The sequence below is a fragment of the Hemitrygon akajei genome, chromosome 12, assembly GCF_048418815.1.
Source record: "Hemitrygon akajei chromosome 12, sHemAka1.3, whole genome shotgun sequence".
Taxonomy (NCBI): Eukaryota; Metazoa; Chordata; class Chondrichthyes; order Myliobatiformes; family Dasyatidae; genus Hemitrygon; species Hemitrygon akajei.
The window spans coordinates 90856367-90879110 of record NC_133135.1 but is presented as its reverse complement, the minus strand read 5'-3'; the positions used below and the strand labels follow the sequence as shown (position 1 = coordinate 90879110).

The 22744-nt window shown below is 39.9% G+C and overlaps 2 protein-coding genes across 4 annotated transcripts in view; one reads left to right on the top strand and one right to left on the bottom strand.

Annotated features, from left to right (window-relative positions):
- Positions 1 to 17545, bottom strand: part of cenpl (centromere protein L) — a 29450-nt gene extending 11905 nt beyond the window's left edge. Inside the window, exons 1-3 of the mRNA XM_073063671.1 lie at positions 17227 to 17545; positions 10133 to 10298; positions 1004 to 1249 (exon numbers count right to left, since the gene is read on the bottom strand). Of these exons, the coding sequence (XP_072919772.1) occupies positions 1004 to 1249; positions 10133 to 10261 (375 nt within the window). The 5' untranslated portion in view covers positions 10262 to 10298; positions 17227 to 17545. The remainder of the gene's footprint in view (positions 1 to 1003; positions 1250 to 10132; positions 10299 to 17226) is intronic.
- A 131-nt stretch (positions 17546 to 17676) lies between these two features.
- The window catches only part of dars2 (aspartyl-tRNA synthetase 2, mitochondrial), an 80655-nt gene continuing 75587 nt past the window's right edge, over positions 17677 to 22744 (top strand). For all 3 annotated transcript variants that reach the window (XM_073063665.1, XM_073063664.1, XM_073063666.1), the window contains exon 1: positions 17677 to 17900. In XM_073063665.1, coding sequence (XP_072919766.1) covers positions 17735 to 17900 — 166 coding nt within the window. In that variant the 5' untranslated portion in view covers positions 17677 to 17734. The remainder of the gene's footprint in view (positions 17901 to 22744) is intronic.

Here is a 22744-nt window from a genome sequence, read left to right as displayed (position 1 = left end):
GGATTGATGGTGCCTGGATTAGAAACCATGAGGATAGGTAGACTGATTGAAGGCTTTTCCCTTTGGAGAGAAGGAAAATGAGTTAAATTGATAGAGATGTACAAGATGATAAGAGGCACAGATTGAATGGATAGCCAGAGATTTTTACCCATTGCAGATATGGCTAATAAAAAGTCTCCGGAGTATGGAGGGGGAAGTGATGTCAGACAGGTGTTTTTGTTTTGGAGATTTGTAGGTGCATGGAACGCACTGCCATGGGTGGAAATAGAGGCAGACACATAAGGGACATTTAAGAGACTTAAATAGGCATATGAATGAAAGAAAAATGGACTATATGGGAGGGGTTATATTGATCTTGGAGTAGGTTAAAGGGTTAACAAAACATCAGAGACTGAAGGGTATATACTGTGCTGTACTGTTCAATGTTATATCCCAACTTAGCAAAGAAAGATGGCTTTTCCAAAAACAGTAAACAATGTTATGTTTATTCTTCAAACCCAGAGTTCCCTTTCTGATTCTACATGAGAACTAGCTGGCAATATAAAAGAAAATATCAGATCAGGCTCTGCAATTGGAGTCCAGTGGCAGAATGGAGTACAGGTTAAAAATCACAGCCCAAGTTTAAGACTGACTTATCTGGAAACATACACAGTTAATTGGACCAAAACTGTCATAGTAATTTGGACATCCTTAATGAGATCACACCTTATTATATCAATAATTTTACAAATCCAATGAACAATTTGTATGAGGTGCAGGACATGCAATTTGAATCATAAGATAAACCTCCCTTGAAGATTTCAAAGTTAATAATAAAACAATTTGATGATTGGCCATTAGAAGAATCTAGGCATAATGATTTTTCCCCCTGAAATCATGAAAAATAGAAGCAGCTTGATTCAGCCACATTTTATAAGAATAAGCAAAAAAAAAACCCTTAACTTTTAAGTTAGCCTAACTCAGAAGAGCTGTTTTGCTGCTGAAAAGTGGTTCACAACCTAACCTGTATGAAGACTGCCTCGGGATCACTTTCAGTAGCTCGGAGACCAGCAAGCATGGAGAATTTAGCTTTGCTGGCAAGCTCAATTCCCACTTCAACTGCCATTCCTTTTTTCTTCTCTGAAGCGATGAACACAGACAACTCATTTGAGTATTTCTTCAGCATGGTGTAAGAGAATCTATACAGGGGTGTCAGATGATATAGATGCCATTGTTTCTGTAATAACAGTGCAATCTGCTCTGGATTTTCCTGGGGAAAAAAATCAATAAGGCAAAAGTTTTATCTACTATCCACACAAATACCTGAAATAATACAATATCTATCACCAACCTCAAGATAAGACTTTCCAGTTACAACAGTGAATGCTTTAACAGACAGTGATGTGGAGTCATTTAAGGAATCAGAAACCTTTTATGCCCTATAGGGAGTTCAGAAATGCATTGTTTTGATGCAAACAGAATGACTCCAAACACAATTCTAAAGCCTCGAGTAAATATAACTTATAACTATATAACAATTACAGCACGGAAACAGGCCATCTTGGCCCTTCTAGTCTGTGCCGAACGCTTACTCTCACCTAGCCCCACCTACCTGCACTCAGCCCATAACCCTCCATTCCTTTCCTGTCCATATACCTATCCAATTTTTTTTTTTTAAGTGACAAAATCAAACCTGCCTCTACCACTTCTACTGGAAGCTGGTTCCACAAAACTCTGAGTAAAGAAGTTCCCCCTCACGTTACCCCTAAACTTTTGCCCCCTACCTCTCAACTCATGTCCTCTTGTTTGAATCTCCCCTACTCTCAATGGAAAAAGCCTATCTACGTCAACTCTATCTATCCCCCTCATATTTTAAATACCTCTATCAAGTCCCCACTCAACCTTCTACGCTCCAAAGAATAAAGACCTAACTTGTTCAACCTTTCCCTGTAACTTAGGTGCTGAAACCCAAGTAATATTCTAGTAAACTTTCTCCATACTCTTTCTATTTTGTTGACATCTTTCCTATAATTCGGTGACCAGAACTGTACACAATACTCCAAATTTGACCTCATCAATGCCTTGTACAATTTTAACATTACATCCCAACTCCTATACTCAAAGCTGATTTATAAAGGCCAGCATACCAAAAGCTTTCTTCACCACCCTATCCACATGAGATTCCACCTTCAGGGAACTATGTACCATCATTCCTAGATCACTCTGTTCTACTGCATTCCTCAATGCCTTACCATTTACCATGTATGGACTATTTTGATTATTCCTACCAAAATGTAGCATCTCACACTTATCAGCATTAAACTCCATCTGCCATCTTTCAGCCCACTCTTCTAACTGGCCTAAATCTCTCTGCAAGCTTTGAAAACCTACTTCATTATCCACAACGCCACCTATCTTAGTATCATCTGCATACTTACTAATCCAATTTACCACCCCATCATCCAGATCATTAATGTATATGACAAACAACATTGGACCCTGTACAGATCCCTGAGGCACACCACTAGTCACCGGCCTCCAACCTGACAAACAATTATCCACCACTACTCTCTGGCATCTCCCATCCAGCCACCATTGAATCCACTTTACTACTTCAATATTAATACCTAACGATTGAACCTTCCTAACTAACCTTCCGTGTGGAACCTCATCAAAGGCCTTACTGAAGTCCATATAGACAACATCCACTGCTTTACCCTTGTCAACTTTCCTAGTAACCTCTTCAAAAAATTCAATAAGATTTGTCAAACATGACCTTCCACGCACAAATCCATGTTGACTGTTCCTAATCAGACACTGTCTATCCAGATAATTATATATACCATCTCTAAGAATACTTTCCATTAATTTGCCCACCACTGACGTCAAACTTACAGGCCGATAATTGCTAGGTTTACTCTTAGAACCCTTTCTTTCTTTCTTTTTAAATCTTTTTATTAATTTTTTAAACAAACATAAATGAAACATGAATACAAAGTGTTTGAGAGTACATAATTAATAGTTTAAGTAGACATTCAAATATATAATAATCAATATATATAGCCTCCCAAACTCATAGTATTTATGAACAAATGAAACAAAAAGAAAAAAAAAACAAAAAAGAGGGGGAAAAACACTAACCAACATGGGTCATTGCATAATGTTAAATACATACAGTAGTGCCAATAACTCCGAACCTCCATCCAAATAATGAAGGATAATCAAAGTAAGGTTTAGGAAAAGACAATTTAACTCATATGAAAATGTTGAATAAATGGTCTCCAAGTTTCTTCAAATTTAACTGAAGGATCAAAAACAACACTTCTAATTTTTTCTAAGCTCAAACAAGAGATAGTTTGAGAAAACCACTGAAATATAGTTGGAGGATTAATTTCTTTCCAATTCAATAAAATAGATCTTCTAGCCATTAATGTAACAAATGCAATCATTCGTCGAGATGAAGAGGATAAACCATTGGTAAACCAAAAATTGCAGTAAAAGGATGCAGTTGGAAATTGATATTCAGAACTCTTGAAATAATACTGAAAATATCTTTCCAGTAATTTTGTAAACAAGGGCAAGACCAAAACATATGGGTCAATGAAGCAACATCAGAATGACATCTGTCACAGGTTGGATTAACATGAGAGTAAAATCGAGCAAGTTTATCCTTAGACATATGAGCTCTATGTACAAACTTAAATTGTATTAGGGCATGTTTAGCACAAATAGAGGACGAATTGACTAATAGTAAAATTTTCTCCCACTGCTCAGTGGATATAAGACAATGAAGTTCTTCTTCCCATTCCTTCTTAATTTTTTCTGATACTTCTGGCTGTATTTTCATGATCATATATAAATAGCAGCTACTAAACCCCTTTGACAAGGATTCAGAGCTAAAATTGTTTCCGTAATGTCCAATGGACATAGTTTCGGAAAAGACTAACTCATTATACAAAAAATTTCTAACTTGCAAATATCTAAAAAAAATGGGTTTTAGGTAAATAATATTTATTAGATAGCTGTTCAAAGGACATAACGCTATCATCCAAAAACAAATCACGAAAACATGTTATATCTTTTGTTTTCCATAAAAGAAAAGCTTGATCCATAAGAGGGCCGAAAAGAATAGTTAGATATTATAGGGCATGATAAAATAAACTTATTCAAACCAAAAAATTTACGAAATTGAAACCAAATTCACAATGTATATTTGACTATAGGATTAGTTATTTGTTTATTCAATTTAGATAAAGAAAAAGGAAGTGAAAATCCTAAGATTGAAAACAATGAAAAGTCTTGTACAGATTTACATTCCAAATTTACCCATTGTGGGCAAGCAGCTGTAGTCAATTCTTGTGTCCAAAATATTAAATATCGTATATTAACTGCCCAATAGTAAAATCTCAAGTTTGGCAAAGCCAAACCGCCCTCCTTCTTAGGCTTCTGTAAATATTTTTTGCCTAGTCTAGGATTTTTATTCTGCCACAGATATTTTGGAGTCAATAATATCAAAAAAAGATTTAGGAATAAAAATTGGTAATGCTTGAAATAAATATAAGAATTTGGGTAATACCATGATCTTAATAGCATTAATTCTACCAACCAATGACAAAGATAGTGGAGACCACCTGATAGAAAGTTGCTTAATTTGGTCAATTAAGGGTAAAAAGTTAACTTTAAATAAATCTTTATGTTTTTTAGTAATTTTAATACCTAAATAAGTAAAATAATCTGTAACAACTTAAAATGGTAAATGTTTATAAATTGGAACTTGCATATTTAATGGAAATAATTCACTCTTATTAAAATTCAATTTATAATCAGAAAAGTTACTAAACTGAGCAAGGACGAAATAGCAGGAATAGATCTTTCAGGGTCAGATATGTATAGTAACAAATCATCAGCATATAATGATAACTTATACGTCCCCTCCCCATGAGTAATACCCAAAATATTAGGTGATTCACGAATGGCTATAGCCAAAGGTTCCAAAGCGATGTCAAATAGTAAAGGACTTAAAGGACAACCTTGCCTTGTACCACGGAATAACTGAAAAAAAGGAGATCTTTGATTATTGGTAAAAACCGAAGCCAAGGGTTTATAGTATATTAATTTATTCCATGATATAAATTTTGAACTAAAATTAAAATGCTGCATCGTATTAAATAAATATGGCCATTCAACTCTATCAAATGCTTTTTCAGCATCTAAAGAAATGACACATTCTGGTATTTTGAGTGAAGGAGTATAAATAATATTAATTAATTTTCTAATGTTAAAAGATGAATAGCGATTTTTAATAAATCCAGTCTGATCTTCAGAAATGATTCGAGGTAATATATTTTCTAATCTAGTAGCCAAAATTTTACTAAAAATCTTAAAATCCGTATTCAGCAAGGATATAGGCCAATAGGATGCACATTCAATAGGGTCTTTATCTTTTTTAAGGATTAAAGAAATAGAAGCTTCATAAAAAGATTGTGGCAGTTTGCCTATAATTAACGCATCTTTAAAAATTTTACAAAGCCAAGGAGAAAGTATAGAGGAAAAAGATTTTAAAAATTCTGCAGAATAACCATCTGGACCAGAAGCTTTACCGGAATTCACTGAAAAAATAGCCTTTTTTATTTCAGTTTCCGTGATAGGTGTATCTAAGAATACACTATCCTCTACTGTTAATTTTGGAATATTCAATTTCCTTAAAAATTCATCTATTATAGAAGAATCCTCAGCAAATTTTGATTGATATAAGGAATTATAAAAATCTTGAAAGGCTTTATTTATCTGTTTATGGTTGATCGTCAGAGTGCCATCTTGTTTACGAATCCTAGTAATGTGTCGTTTAACCGAAGCAGTTTTCAATTGATTAGCCAATAATTTACCAGACTTATGTCCATATACATAAAACTGGGTTCTAGATTTAATTAACTGATTTTCAATCGAAGAGGATAATAACAAACTATGCTCCATTTGAAGTTCCACTCTTTCTTTATAAAGTTCTTTGCTGGGGGTCACTGAATAAATCTTATCAATTGCTTTGATTTTATCAACCAATGTTAATATTTTAGAATTGGTTTGTTTCCTAACTCCAGCAGAGTATGAAATAATCTGTCCACGAATAAATGCTTTAAAAGTGTCCCATAAAATTCCATTAGAGATCTCTGCTGTAGAATTTGTTGAGAAAAACAAATCAATTTGTTGTTTAATAAAATTAACAAAGTCTAAGTCCTGCAATAAAATAGAGTTGAACCTCCAAGATTTAGCATTAATAGATGAATCCATTATCTTAATAGATAACTTCAAAGGTGCATGATCAGAAATGGTAATAGAGTCATATTTACAATCAATAACATCTGTAAGTAAACAGTGATCAATGAAAAAGTAATAAATTCTTGAATAATTATGATAAATATGAGAAAAGTATGAAAACTCTGTCATTGGGGTGTAAAAAACACCAAATTTCGCAAATTGCTGAATCAGTCATAAAGGAGTTGATAAGAGAGGCCGATTTATTCGGAAGAACTTGTGTGGGCTTGGATCTATCCATCGAAGGGTTTAAACAACAGTTAAAATCTCCACCCATTATCAGTCTGTACTGATTCAAATTGAGAAAGGATGTAAATAGACACTTAAAAAATTCAGGACAATCAGTACTTGGAGCATAAACATTAACTAAAACAACTTTTTGATTAAAAAGTAGACCAGTAATAAGCAAAAATCTACCTTGTGGGTCTGAAATTGTTTCATGATGTATAAAGGAGGTTGAAGAATCTATAAAAATGGAAACGCCTCTTACTTTGGCTTGAGAATTCGAGTGATATTGTTGTCCTTTCCAAAACCTAAAAAAGCATTGACTATCCACCTTCTTTACATGAGTCTCTTGTACAAAGGTAACATTAGCATTCATTCTATGGAATACTTTGAATATTTTTTTCTGTTTGATCAGATGATTTAAACCATTAGTATTCCAAGAAACAAAATTAATAACCCTATCCATATTGACAATATTTATTACAATTAACACATAAAGTTAAAAAAATGATGAACTCATGAATCCGGAAGAGGGAAGTAAGTTCAAGGAGGAACCGGAAGTCACGACACTGCAACCATTTTTGTAGTTTCATATGAACCCATGAAGTAAAACTAAGCATAAAGCAAGCAAAAAGAAAAGAAAGAAGAAAAATCCCCCTCCCTCCACCCTCAAAACCCCAGGAAAAAAGCCAAAAAGAGGCAAGCAAGCAATCTAACACTAAAATTACCCCCATGTCTCAAGATGGCAACTCAAACAAAAAAAAAGTTGAATAAAAGATACAAACCACCCATATTATAAGAAAGGGTTGGTATGACAAAAATTAAAATATAAAGTTAGTATTATATATATAAAACAAAAGGATTTAAAAAAAAAATTAAAATGATAAAACCCATAAATGAATAATACTGAATTAGTGTTTTAAAAGAAAGTTTAAAACTTATTCAAACACATCAAAACGGATGTGACGTTCCAAGCACTAAAGCCTTTCGGGAAGAAGAAATGACATTTTATTTTTTAAAAATCTTAATATTTAAACGTTAAAAATATTAAAAAGTGTATTTGAACTTAAAAGAAAACCCTAATAAATTACTTTCAAAACTAACAGATTAATAATATGAAAAAATAACAAACTCAGAATAAACCAAAAACGAACTTTTACCATGTATAAAAAATACATGTAAGCCATACATTAAAAAAAACATCATTTTATAAAAGATCCAAATCTATAGACTAATTATTACATTAGTCAACCCGATAAAATGTTATTCTTCCAGAAATCTTTGAGCATCCGCTGGAGATTTGAACAGCCGATAAGTTCCGTCTTCGAGAGTAACTCTCAAATGTGCTGGAAATAACAGCGCTTGCTTGTAGCCTTTCTGATGAATTTCCGACATAACCGATTTAAAAGCCAGTCTTGCCCTTAAAACTTCGGGACTGTAGTCTTCCAGAATACGGAATTTAAAATCTTGAAAGCTGATCATACCCTTTTTCCGTGCAGCCCGAATCAAACGCTCTTTGGTATGAGGGTAATGGATCCGGAGAATTACTTGTCGTGGTTTCAAACTTGAATCTGAATGAAAACGAGAAATGCGATGTGCACGGTCGATTATTAGAGGGGAATCCAGTACTTCTGAGCCAAAGACATCCATTAAAAATTTGGAGAAAAAGTGAGATCGCCATTCTCAAATTTTTCCGGAATCCCAATTAACCGAAGATTTTGTCTTCGAGAGCGGTTTTCAAGATCAATGATTTTAGATTTATAACGATCCATCTGTTGAGAAGTCGAAGTTTGCTGTTGTTGCAAAGTTTCAATTATACGATCTCTCTGGCGAGCGGCTTCTTCAAGAACTAAAATACTTGCTTGTTGTTTTTGTGACTCCAGTGTAAGTGCTTGAAGTTTTACGTCAAATGTCTTTAAAATTTCATCAAACGTAGAAAGCTTTGTGGTTAATTTACTCTCCAGTTTTCTAAGTCTGTCGTCCATAAGATTCACAATTGCTTCTAAAGTTACCGGTTCTTTCATCTGTTTCGATTCCTTTGCTTTAGACATTTCAGCGAGTTGAAAATGATTCAAACAGTTGAAAAAAATTTCATATGTTTAAACCCCTTTAGAATAGGTATAAAAAGATCAATTAGGGGGTGTTTGTAGGTTAAAAAAAAGTAAGAGGTTTGGAGCAAAGCCTAAAACCGCTTCACTCCATAAGCACCATCTTGAGGACCCCCCCCCGAACCCTTTTTAAACAATGGAACCACATGAGCAATCCTCCAGCACCATCCCTGTTTCTAATGACATTTGAAATATTTCTGTCAGAGTCCCTGATATTTCTACACTAACTTCTCTCAAGGTCCTTGGGAATATCCTGTCAGGACCTGGAGACTTATCCACTTTCATATTCTTTAAAAGTGCCAGTACTTCCTCTTCTTTAATCATCATAGTTTCCATAACTACCCTACTTGTTTCCCTTACCTTACACAATTCAATATCCTTCTCCTTAGTGAATACCGAAGAAAAGAAATTGTACAAAATCCCCCCCATCTCTTTTGGCTCCACACATAGCTGTCCACTCTGATTCTCTAAGGGACCAATTTTATCCCTCTCTATCCTTTTGCTATTAATATAACTGTAGAAACCTTTGGATTTATTTTCACCTTACTTGCCAAAGCAACCTCATATCTTCTTTTAGCTTTTCTAATTTCTTTCTTAAGATTTTTTTTACATTCTAAACGAATAAAGTTACTTTTACAGAATAGATGAATAGCTATTTAAAAACCAATTCATGCTATAACCTGAAAACATACAATTTTATAATATTCTTGTTGACTACCAAATTCAACTAGGCCAATCATTTAAGAAAATATCATTTGAATTAATCCAAGTAATGGCAAAACATGGAACAGAACCAAAATTAGTCTGCACTGGTTATTTTCTAGAATATCAGAGTGCAGTAAAGCAAAGATGAAGATGAGCAAAGGTTAAGGAGCCTGAAAAAAATTAAAAGAAACAGAGTCCACTTTGAGGGAACAAGGGAATGGTTGGAAATAAAGTCTACGAGCCAATACTAGTGAAGAGAGAAGTGTGTATAAATAGACTCTTATCATGTTATAGACCTCCATAAGATTCTCTCCCCCCACCCCCCCAGCCATTCCCACCCCAGGGAAAACAGTTAATCTAACTACATTTGTCATCTAATCCAGGCAGCATCTTCTGAATGCCTCCACATCCTCCCTGTAATGGGATGACCAGAATTAAATTCAATATTTCAGATGCAAGCTAACCAGAGTTTTATAAAGCTGTAAAATTACTTTGATTTGAACTCAACCTCCTTCTGGCATTTCTATTTTCCTCAGAGGTCAATGTCCAAAACTGAAAAGGATGCTTAGGTTACCTCTTGAGATTGATTTGAAGATTTATGCACAACTTTGCTTCTCTTCTTATTTAAATTTTTTTAAAAAAATAATATACATTTTAAAAGGTAGCTTGAAATCAGTCTCTACAGAATAATTTGATGTGGAACAAAAATAAGTTTCCTTTTCTTTCTCTTGAACCCCCCCCCCCCAAAAAAAAATAAACAAGCAAATGTTCTACTTGCAATGAAAAATCAATATTATTCTACTTACTACTGGGCAGTCTGGTCTCGAAATCCTCCGTCTAGCTGGGGTCTGACGAAATGGTGTATGCTTGTGTACCGTCCTCAGAACTACTGGAGGAGAATCTGTTTGGGGAAAACACACACCCATGTGCGCCATTCCAGCCTTGAAAGGTGTCAAGTGCTCCGTGTCAAACCTGAATAGGGGGATAAGCAAATAAAAAAATTAATTATTTTGTTGCAATAAAAATAAAGCCAGTGACGGAAAGTACAGCTGCATTGATCCAAACAATTCATAACATTTGTCTGTTCCCAAGTCCAGCTCTGTGTTTCCCCCCCCCCCCCCATTATTAATGAGTAATGGGTATACCTGCAATATCTGTTCAGAATACAATGAGATTTGACATGCAATGAGATTTTAAAAAGCAAAGAAAAAAAGCACAGATACTGGAAATTTAAAGCAAAACAGAAAATTTCAGAAATACTCAATAGGCCTTTGACCAAAACACTAATCATTTTGTTTTCCAAAGATGTACCTGATCTGCAGAACATCGCCAGCATTTCTGTTTTTAAATTCAAGCTTAAATGTACTATCATGGGTATAAGCAGCATGAAAGTTTGCTTTATGCAGCAGCAGCACATTACAAGCAAAAATTACATAAACTTAAATTAACCAATTATACACAACTTACACAGCACAAGAAAATGACACAACAAAAAAAATGACATTAGTGCAAGTAGAGGAAACTATAGTTTGATGTAGAATTTAGGGGTTTTCCAAGGACCACACAGTGGGAAGAAACTATTATTGAACCCCTAGGTGTGGGTCATCAGGCTCCTGTACACCCAGAAGTGAGAAGGCAGCATGGCTCAGATGGTGAGATCCTGGATGATAGATTTGAGTCTATAGTCAGCCCTCCTTATCCGCAGGGGATTGGTTCCGGGAACTCTCGTGGATACCAAAAAACGCGGATGCTCAAGTCCCTTATATAAAATGGCATAGTATTTGCATTTAACCTACACACATCCTCCCATATACTTTAAATCATCTCTAGATTACTTCTAAGACCTAATACAATGTAAATGCTATGTAAATAGTTGTTACACTGTATTGTTTAGGGAATAATGACAAGAAAAAAATGTCTGTACATGTTCAGTACAGATGCAACCATCGTAGCTCTTCTGGGAACGCTGATGCTGCCTCGGCATCAGCCAATCGCGATTCTCCCGTGATCTTTAAGTTCTTGAGGCTGTAGTGCTTTACATAGCTAGCCAGCCGTCCCTTACTAGCCTTAAACTCCTTCCTCTCACTCACAACACAAGTAGCGAATGAACGAGACGCGAGGCAAACAATGCTCAACTTCTGGGTTTTTCCGATCCGCGGTTGGTTGAATCCGCGCATGCGGAACCCGTGGATAAGGAGGGCCAACTATACTTCCAATTTCAAAATAAAGCTCAGAAATAAATACATCAATATTTACAAAACTGTAAACTGTTCCAACCCTTCCTGTTGGATAGGTACAAGGTTTGTGGGCCAGATGAAGCAGGATTTAGAGTAAAGAGGCATCTTGGTCAGCGTGAATGAGTTAAGGTGAAGGGCCTGTTTCCATACTGCACAAATCTATCAATATTAAATACAGACGCTTCTTTCAACTGCTTCATTTATTCATAGAAGCTTGCTGTTTATCTTCCATAGAATAGTATAACACAGTACAGACCCTCCACCCATGATGTGCCGATCTTTTAACCCACTCCAACATCAATCTAATTCATCCCTCTTGCATAGCCTTCCGTTTTTCTTGTGATGCCTATCTAAGAGTCCATTAAATGTCCCTAATGTATCTGCTGTTACCACCATCCTTAGCAGAGCATTCTATGCACCCACCATTGTGTGTAAAAAATAAGCCCTACTAAAACACCTTAAAATTATGCCGCCTTGCATTAGCCATTTCCACCCTGGGAAAGTCTCTGGTTGTTCACTATCTATTGCCTCTTATCTTGTACACTTCTTGTCAAAGTTCAAAGTAAATTTATTGTCAAAGTATATATCACCATATACAAAAATGAAATTAATTTTCTTGTGGACATAATAAAAGAAAGAAAATGTGGGCATTTAAGCTGTACAAATACAAAAAGAAAGAAATAATAATAAACAAGCAATAAATATTTAAAACATGAGATGAAGAGTCCTTGAAAGTGAGTCCCTAGATTATGGGTACATTTCAATGATGGGGCAAGTGAAGTTGAGTGAAGTTATCCCCTTTGGTTCAAGAGCCTGATGGTTGAGGGACAGTACTCCTGAACCTGGTGGTGAGAGTTCTGGGGCTCTCCTACCTTTTTCCTGATGGCAGCAGGAAGAGGAGAGCATGAGCTGGGTGGTGGTGGGGGGTCCCTGATGATGGATGCTGCTTTCCTGTGAAGGTGCTTCATGTAGATATGCTCAATGGTGGAGAGGGCTTTACCCATGATGGACTGAGCTGTATTCACTACTTTTTGTAGGATTTTTCACTCAAAGGCATTGGTGCTTCCAGACCCAAACTGTGATGCAGTCAGTCAATATAGTCTCCACTACACATCTATAGAAGTTAGATATCATGTTCACCCCTCATCCTCCTTTGCCCCAAAGAGAAAAACCCAAACTCACTCAACCTTTTCTCACAAGGCAACGTTGTGATAAATCTCCTCAGCATCTTTTCTAAAACTTCCACATCCTTCCAATAAAGCTATTGAAATTAAGCACAATCCTCGGTGTGGTATAACCTGAATTTTACAGAGCTGCAACATTACCTCGCAGCTCTTGAACTTAATCCCCTGACTAATGAAGACCAACACACCATACGCTTTCTTAACAGCCCTATTAACTTCCATGACAACTTTGAGGGATCTATGGATATAAAACCCAAGATCCCTCTGTTCCTCCCCACTGCAAAAAAAATCCTGCACTCTGTCTCAAGTTTCACCTTCCAAAGTGCATTGCTTCACACTTTTCTGAGTTGAACTCCATCTCCCACTTCTCAGTCCAGTTCTGCATCTTATCAGTGTCCCATTGCAAACCATGACAACCTTATACACTATCCGTAACATCACCATCTTCAAGTTATCTGAAAATTTACTAACTCACCTTTCCAGTTCCTCATCCAAGTCACCTATAAATTACAAAAAACGTCACAAACAGCAGGGATCCAAGACAGATCCCTGTGGAACATCACTGGTCACCAATCTCCAGGTAATATACGCTCCATTTACTACCACCCTCTGCCTTCTGTGGACAAGCCACAAAATCCATGCAGCCAACTTTCCCTGGATCCGATCTCTCCTGACTTTCTGTATGAGTCTATACTGGGGAACCTAGTCAAATACCTTACTAAAATCTATATACACCACATACACTGGTCTATCTTCAATCTGTTTTGTCACCGACTCAAAGTATTCAATCACGCTCGTGAGGCACATCCTGCATCTCACAAGCTATGCTGACTGTCCCAAATCAGACTATACTTTTCCAAGTGCCCGTAAATGCCATCTCTAAGTATCTCTTAATTGCCATCATTGTAGAAAAACCAAAGCTGCTCCAGAGACAGAGGACGTGGGTGGGGAAGGGAAACAAGATTTTAGATCTGGAAACATCCTTGTAGCTTTTCTCTGTACTTTCAACCTTATTTACATCTTTCCTGTAGGTAAGTCACCAAAACTGCACACAATATTCCAAATTAGACTTCACCAACATCTTATACAACTTCAACATGACATCCCACCTCCTGAACTCAATGTTAAGATTTATTAAGGTTAATCTGCCAAAAGCTTTCTTTATGCCTATCTACCTGTCTTCCTCACTGCCCACTACATCCCTAATCTTAGTGTCATCTGCAAATTTGCTGATCCAGTTAACATTGATTCAGACAACAATGGGCCCAGCGCCAATCTCTGAAGCACTCCACTAATCACAGGCCTCCAGTCAGAGAAGCAACCATCTACTACCATTCTCTAATCCAGTTTATTACATCTTGAATGCCAAACGACTGAATCTTCTTGACCAATCCTCCCATTACGGACCTTCTCAAATCCTTGCTAAAGTCCATGTAGACACCATCCATTGCCTTGCCTTAATCAACTTTCTTGGCAACTTCCTCAAAAAACTCTATAACATTGGTTAGACACAACCTACCACACACAAAGATGAGTAATCAGTCCATGTCTATCCAAATACTCATATAGCTGGTCCCTTAGAACACCTTTCAATAATTTACTGATGTCAGGTTCACTGGCCTATAACTTCCTGATTCATTTTTGGAGTCATTCATAAACAGAGGAACAAAATTAGCTATCCTCCAATCCTCTGCTACTTCACCCATTGCTAAGGATGCAAGTATCCCTGGCCTCAATAATTTCTGCACCAGCTTCACACAGGATCCAAGGGAACACCTTGTTTTCCCTGGGGATTTATCCACCCTAATCTGCCGTAAGACAATAAACACCTTTTCCTCTGTAACCTGTATGGGGTCTGTGAAGTTGATGCTGCTTTGCCTCACTTCTACAGACTGTGTCCATCTCGTGAGTAAATACAGATGCAAAAAAATTCATTTATGATATCCCCCCATTTCTTTTGGCTCCGCGCATGGATTACCATACCGATCTTCCAGAGACTCTTGCAATCCTTTCAACGTATCTGTAGAATCCCTTAGGATTCTCCTTCACCTTGTCCTCTCTGGCAACCTCATGCCTTCTTTTAGCCCTCCCGATTTCTTTAAGTGTTCCCTTGCATTTCTTATACTCCATAAGCATCTCATTTGTTCCTACTTGCTTCATACCTGCTATGCACCTCCTTTTTTTAAACCAGGACCTCAATATCACTTGAAAACCAAGGTTCCCTAAACCTGCTATCTTTACCTTTTATTCTGACAGGCACTTTTGCAGACTTCCCACTTACCAAGTACATCTTTGCCAAAACAACCTGTCCCAATCTACACTTGTCAGATCCTTTCTGATACCATCAAATTTGGCCTTTTTCCAATTACCAACCCACTGACCAGACCTATCTTTTCCCATATTTACTTTGAAACTAATGGCAAAATGATCACTAGATGCGAAATGTTCCCGTACACAAATTTCTGTCACCTGCCCAGTCTCATTCCCAATTAACAGATCAAGTATCACACACTCTCTCATTCGGACTTCTTAATCTCATTAAGGAAAATTTTCTGAACAAATTTGACAAACTCTATCCTACCAAGATCTTTTACAGAATGAGAGTCCAAGTCAATGTATGGCAAGTTAAAAATCACCTACTATAACCACCTTATTTTTCTTGCAACAGTCTGCGATCTCTCTGCAAATTTGTTCCACTAAATCTCGCAGAATGTTTGCATGGACTGTAATATAAATTCATTAACGTTGTCATACTTTTCTTATTTCTCAGCTCCACTCACAAAGCCTTACTAGAGAAGCTCTCCAGTATATCCTGACTGAGTCCTGCTGGGACTTTTTCCATAATCAGTAACACTACCCTTTCTCCTTCAGCAATCCTGAGATCACAAACCTGGAGGTCCTGCCCTTTAACTGAAGAATACATACACAACGCTAGAAGAACTCAGCAAGTCAGGCAGCATCAGTGAGAAAACAGTAGCCAACGTTTCCGGCCTTTAACTGAGTACCTAACTCCCTGAACTTTGCAGAACTTCACCACTCTTCCTAGTCATGTCATTGGTACTCACATGGACCATGACCTCTGGCTGTTCACTCTCCCACTTAAAAATGCTGAGGACTCGATCCAAGATGTCTCAGACCTTGTCTCCCAAGAAGCAACATATCATCCAGAATCTCATTCTCATGCACAGAACCTCCTGTCAGTTCCCATAACTCATGAATCCTTATCACCACAGCTTCCCTTTGGAGTTAAAGAGTCAGAGACCTGACTGACGTGACTCTCCTCTGCTAGGCCGTTTCACCCCCCCCCCCCCCACCCCCACGAACAGTACCCAAAGTAGTGTACCTGTTCTGGACAGGATGACAACAGGAGTACTCTGCACTGGTTGTTTAACCCCTTTCCCCTTCTTGTGACCATCACTCTATACGCTCTATCATTCCCTTAGCCACCTGAATGATCTGGAGTTCATTACTTCCAGCTTCAATTTCTTAATGCAGAATGTCAATATTATCCCTGTGACTGTTCAGATTTCTCTCAAGTGTTCTGGTTTCTTCAAGACAGTAGGCTGATTGGCTATTATAAATCACACAGCAGTTAGATACAGTTCATGCAGGTGTAGTCATTAAAGATACTGGAGGTCTCCCAGCCTTCCTACATCCCATTCAACTGTCCTGCCTGGCATCCCTACTGTTCTACCTATGCAAATATAAACAATGAAAACAATAAAACTGTGTGTGTGTGTATAGAATCTATCTACAGGTTTTTCACCTTCTATCACTCAAAGAGCTAAAGCTTAAAATACCCACCCTAACAAAGCTGCTCCGCTTGCCCCTACCTTAATTTGTTCTTGCCAATCAATCTCAAATTGACCGCTGTTCAGAACACCAAACTGCTGCGAGTCACTGCCCTTTTTACTCAATTGCCGAACCTCAGTAGAGCTACATCTTCTCAGGTTCCAGATCTCTAATTGGCCGCTAATCAAAACAGAGCCTTTTACAAAAATAACCAAATTCGAGAGACAATCAAAAAACAGGAATTAACTCTTCCATTCCTAGACACCTTGGACAATTTGATTCCATTTACCATTACAACTTGCTTAAGCACAAAGTATTCTTCAAAAGTACTGTTGGATTGCCTTTAACAGAAATGATAGCATTCATCAAGGGATAGTGAAATGAGGCAACGAGAGAATTTAACATTGCCTCGTTAATTCGAAACGGGATTTTTTTGTCAACAATTTGCTGGGAGGAACTCAGTAGTTCGAACATCATCTGTGGGAGGAAATCGATTGTCGACGTTTGAGTTAGAGATCTAGCTTATATAACTGATTTTGAGATGTGGGAAATCTTAAAGTGTTTGAGATAAACAGCAGGTCAGGAGTTGAAGAGGCAGGCAGAAAAGGGGCCTCGGACTCAAAGTACAAACTGTTCCTCTTTTAGTGATGCTAACTTTTGCGCATCTATGGTACTTTCTGCTTTTACCTCGGGGAGAAGTTACGATCACCCTGAAGCTCGAACCCTCAGAGTTCCCATCGAGAGAGGGATAGAAGAGTGTTGTCTTCGGTTTCGCTTTGGCCAGTTCAACAGAAGTCCCTCATCTTAATCGGGCTTAGGGTGGAGACAAAGCTCACCGTCCACTAGGCCTACGAATGAAGAAGATCAACGTTTCGACAATACATTCGACTTGAAAATGCCACCAGAGCAGTTGGGATACGGCCGCCACCTCCTAACTCAGGCCTTTCCCCACAGCCACAACCTCGGCCGACAGCTCCCGACCCGGGCTAAATCGGTTTAAACCTGCTTCCCGTCCTGCACTGCGCTGCCTGCCAACAGACTGAAGCAATCGCCGGCCGATTACACGACAAAAATACAGCTTTGGATCGATTCTATTAACCATGCCTGTTGCCAGGGGCGGGGAAAAGAGAAGGTCAGAGGAACTGGTCAAGGGGCAAAGGTTGTTCCGAGTTACAGGTTGCGAAGTGAGGCCAAAATGTACCGTCGAAGTGGGCTCCTGGTGTGGGAGATAATGAGGACTGCAGTAGGTCGTGTCCCGGGTTGTCCTGCTGGCTTGAGGGCAGCTTGTACCGGGGAGGGTAAGGACGCATTTGCTCCGTGTGAGGCCCAGGCTGTTCACCGCCGTGCCGCGTTTAGCCCAGGTGAGGTTCTCGTCGTAGTAATGAACCCATGCATTTAATGACTTCTCGGCCTAACGACTTGCTGGCAGTTTATGCTAGACTCTAGAAAAACCACGTGTTTCAAGCAAGTTCTTGATCTTAGTTGAATGTCAGATACTGACCGAAAGTTGGGGGCAACGTTGCCATCACAAAGAGAAGGTACAGGAGCCTCAGAACCCACACCACCAGGTTCAGGAATAGTTATTACCCCTCAATCATTATGCTTTTGAACCAGATGGGATAACTTCACTTGCTGAACTGTTCCCCACGATCTATGGGCTCTTCATCTCATATTCCCGATATTTAGTGCTTATTTATTATAATTATTATTTTTCTTTATTATTTGCACGGTTGCCTTTTGCACACTGGTTGCCCTGTTGGGTGCGGTCTTTCATTGATTCTATTATGGTTATTTAATTTATTGAGAATGCCTACAAGAAAATTAGTCCTAGGTTTGTATATGGTGACATACGTGTACTTTGATAATAAATTTATTTTGAAGTTTGAACATCTCTAATTTTGCTAAATGATGGAAAATCCAAGTGTAACTGACTCAATACAGCAGCATGGTTAGAAGGTCAGCTGGTTCATTCCCTGAGAATGTGTTAATTTCTGACATCTAGTGTAGTTTGCATATTATACCTGTGACTGTTCAGATTTCCCTCAAGTGCTCTGGTTTCCTCAGGACAGTAGGCTGATTGGCTATTATAAATTGCACGGTAGTAATGGTTGGTAGAATCTGGGGAGGGTGGGAGCGAGGGGAGTTGATGGGAATGGATGTGTTTGAGATGGGGAGAGAATATGTCACAGGGAGATGTTAGTGAAGGAATGAGATTTCTCTGAGCTCAGCACAATGTATAAGAATATGAAGTCTCTCCTTAACCAGAAACCAGCCTGATGAGTCTTTAGTGCACTTCTATAGCAAGTATGCTCATCCCAGCATGCGAAGACTGCTTTGGTGAATCAGGCGGAAGAAACCCCGGGGGTTCAACGGCTGAGAAGGTGTTGCAGCAGTGCATTGTGGAATGTGTAGGGTGCGGCAGAGCACTTAAGAAGATGCGGCCATCCAGTGCAGCCAAGGAAGTTGTCAGACATAACGATTCTTCGTGCCACTGGATCCTGATTTCTGAGGACGAGAGAGTGGGATCGTCTCTGTGCAAGGCTTTTCCACTTTAATATCTTGCACGCACTGGTTATCTTGTGAAAAAAGGTCGGCTGGTGGCGCAGTGAGATCAGCGCCAGGCTTGAGAACGGAGGTTCCCGAGTTCGATTCTGCTACATCATGTTAACTTTCAGTGGCATATGCACATTTCCTTTTGACTATCAACATTTCCCAATCACTCATCACTTAAAAAGTATTTACCATTCCTGTATTTTCTGATGAATTGTTTACCTTCATATTTTTCCAGATGTGTTCCATTCAGCATAGTGTAGCCCATTTCTCCAGCCTCTTTGTATCCTTATCATTCCACTTAGTTTTTGTATCAGTAAATTTGGAAATACTGCATTTGCTCCCTTAGGCTATATTGTTGATAAAGACTAAGAGCAGTTATGAATGAATTGTGAAGTCACCCACAGAAAAGCAGCATATTATAGAGTGAACAAAAAAATGACCGATTTTCAAAGCAACATAAATGCTTATGTACACAATTCACTGAAGGCAAATGGAGTCTTTTTTCATTGAAGTCTTTATTACCAGAACATAAATGCTCTTATATACATAAAATTCACTGAAGGCAAGTGGTATGTTGGTCTTTATTAAGAGAAAGGAATTTATTGTTGTAATGGGATAGACCTTTGCTACAGTTTTGATCTTAATTGAGTAAGTATTAACTGGCAGAGAGGGAGTGCAATGAAGATCTACTAGGTTGGTTCTAGGACTGGGAAGACAGACTTTTTTGACAGTTTAGAATAGATCTGATTAAAACTTTTAAAATATTTTTTAAAAGATTTGACATGTTAGATACAGAAAACATGTTTCCTCTGACTGAAGATACTGGACTACAGAGCACAGTTCAAAAATAAAGGGTAGGAAAGATGGAGTTGACATGAAAAGAAGCTCCATCCATTAGAAGATTGAGAACATTTGGAATTCTTCATCCTGGAGGTTGTGGAAGCTCACATATAGAATTCAATCAAAATAAAGTTTGATAGATTCTGCACATCAGGGAACCAAGTCTTATGAGGATTTTGCTGGAAAGTGATTCTACAGTAGAAGAACAGCCATGATTTTGACAGAGGAACAGGCAGAAAGAGCTGCGTAGCCTAATCTTCATTCTAATTTTTATGTTGTAATGGGAGATTTAACACAGTTCAGTTTCACTGGTCAAAGTCAAAAATCAAAGAAAATTTATATCAAAGTTTATTCAATTACCGTAGCGATGTGCTACACACAGCGCTGAAATAACGACACGTAGTGGGTAAGTCGTTTGGGACTAGTTTATTCAAACTTCGCGGCGGTGGCATTTAATCCCTAGCGCCCGCCCTCTCCGGGCGGAAATGACATCAGAGGTGCATTACCAAAGTCTCCCCCCGCGCGCTGGCTATTTGTGAGCTGGTTCGCCTGCGCAGAAAGTGGGTTGCCACATAACCCCCCCCCCCCCCCAGAACCAGCGATACATCCCCCAATGTCCACAGTCTGGATCAGCCTCTGGGAGGTCTGCCTCTGCGCCGCGGTGCCTGAACCTCAACCGGCTGCGCCAAGTCCACATGGGCTGGTTTGAGTCAGTCCACCGACTGGTTTGAGTCAAACCTCCTCTCTCCCCCCAATGTCCAGAATGTACGTGGACCCGTTGTTGTCGATCACCTTGAATGGCCCCTCGTACAGCTGCTGTAGTGGTGCCCGGTGTCCGCCCCTTTGTACAAACACAAACTTACAGTTCTGCAGGTCTTTGGATACATGGGTCAGGGTCCGTCTGTGCTGTGAAGTTGGTACGGGGGCCAGGTTGCCGAGCCTTTTGCGTAACCTGTCCAGGACTGCTGTGGGTTCTTCCTCTTGCCCCCTTGGGGCTGGTATGAACTCTCCCGGGACGGCCAGGGGTGCGCTGTACACCAACTCGGCCGTCGAGGCGTGCAGATCCTCTTTGGGCACTGTACGAATTCCAAGCAGGACCCAGGGAAGCTCGTCCACCCAGTTAGGTCCTCTCAGGCGGACCATGAGAGCTGACTTCAAGTGACGGTGGAAGCATAACACCAGTCCATTCGACTGGGTGGTAGGCAGTTGTGTAGTGTAGCTGCGTTCCCAACAGGCTGGCCACAGCTGACCACAGGCTGGAGGTGAACTGGGCGCCTCTGTCGGAGCGAATGTGGGCCGGTACCCCGAAGCATGCTACCCAGGTTGCAGTCAGTGCTCGGGTGCAGGAATCGGCAGATGTGTCGGTGAGCGGGACTGCCTCTGGCCACCTCGTGAACCGGTCTACTATAGTTAGGAGGTACTGCGCTTCTCAGGACACTGGTAGGGGGCCCACAATATCCACATGAATGTGGTCGAACCTCCGGTGGGTGGGTGCCGCTGCACCTTGGCTGTTTGGCACTGCGTGCACGTTCTGGCCCATTCACTGACCTGCTTGCAAAGCCCGTGCCACACCAACTTGCTGGAGACCAGCCAGACGGTTGTCCTAATAGATGGGTGCGCCAAACCGTGTATGGAGTCGAAAACTCGCCGCCTCCAGGCTGCCGGGACGATGGGGCGAGGTTGGCCGGTAGCCACATTGCACAGGAGGGTCCTCTCATGTGGGCCTACGAGAAAGTCCTGCAGCTGCAAACCCAGGACTGCGGTCCTGTAGCTGGGCATCTCGTCGTCTGCCTGCTGTGCCTCTGCCAGTGCTGCATAGTCCACCCCCAGGGACAGGGCCTGGACAGTGGTCTGGAGAGTGCGTCTGCCACGATGTTGTCCTTTCCCGAGACATGCTGGATGTCCGTTGTGTACTCGGAGGTGTAGGACAGATGTAGATGCTGGCAAGCCGACCAGGGATCGGACACCTTCGTGAACGTGAAGGTCAACGGTTTGTGGTCTGTGAACGTGGTGAACTTCTAAGAAGTACCTGAAATGCTGGATTGCCAGATACAGTGCCAACAGCTCCCGGTCGAAAGCACTGTACTTGAGTTCGGGTGGTAGTAGGTGCTTGCTGAAGAATGCCAGGGGTTGCCAACGCCCCTCGATGAGCTGCTCCAGTACCCCACCGACTGCTGTGTCGGATGCGTCCACCATGAGGGCGGTCGGAACGTCCGTTCTGGGGTGCACCAGCATCACGGCATCTGCCAAGGCTTCCTTGGCTTTAACGAAAGCGGCCGCAGCCTCCTAATCACAAGTAACGTCCTTGCCTTTACCTGACATCAGGGTGTACAAAGGGCACATGATACGGGCTGCTGAGGGGAGGAAACGGTGGTAGAAGTTCACCCTTTGACCGTGTTGGGCCGGGCAAAGTGGCGGATTGTGTCTACCTTGGCGGGCAGAGGTGTTGCCCTGTCTTTGGTAATCCTGTGGCCCAGGAAGTCAATGGTATCGAGACCGAACTGGCATTTGGCTGGGTTGATCGTGAGGCCGAAATCACTCATGCGGGAGTACAGCTGGCAGAGGTGGGACAGATGCTCCTGACGACAACTGCTGGCTATAAGGATGTCGTCCAAATAGATGAACGCAAAGTCCAGGTCGTGTCCCACCGCGTCCATTAGCTGCTGGAATGTCTGTGCGGCATTGTGCTGTTTTGGGGATGTCTTCAGGATGCACCAGGATTTGATGGTATCCCCGGACGAGGTCTACTTTGGAAAAGATTCTTGCCCCATGCAGGTTTGCTGCAAAGTCCTGTATGTACGGCACGGGGTAG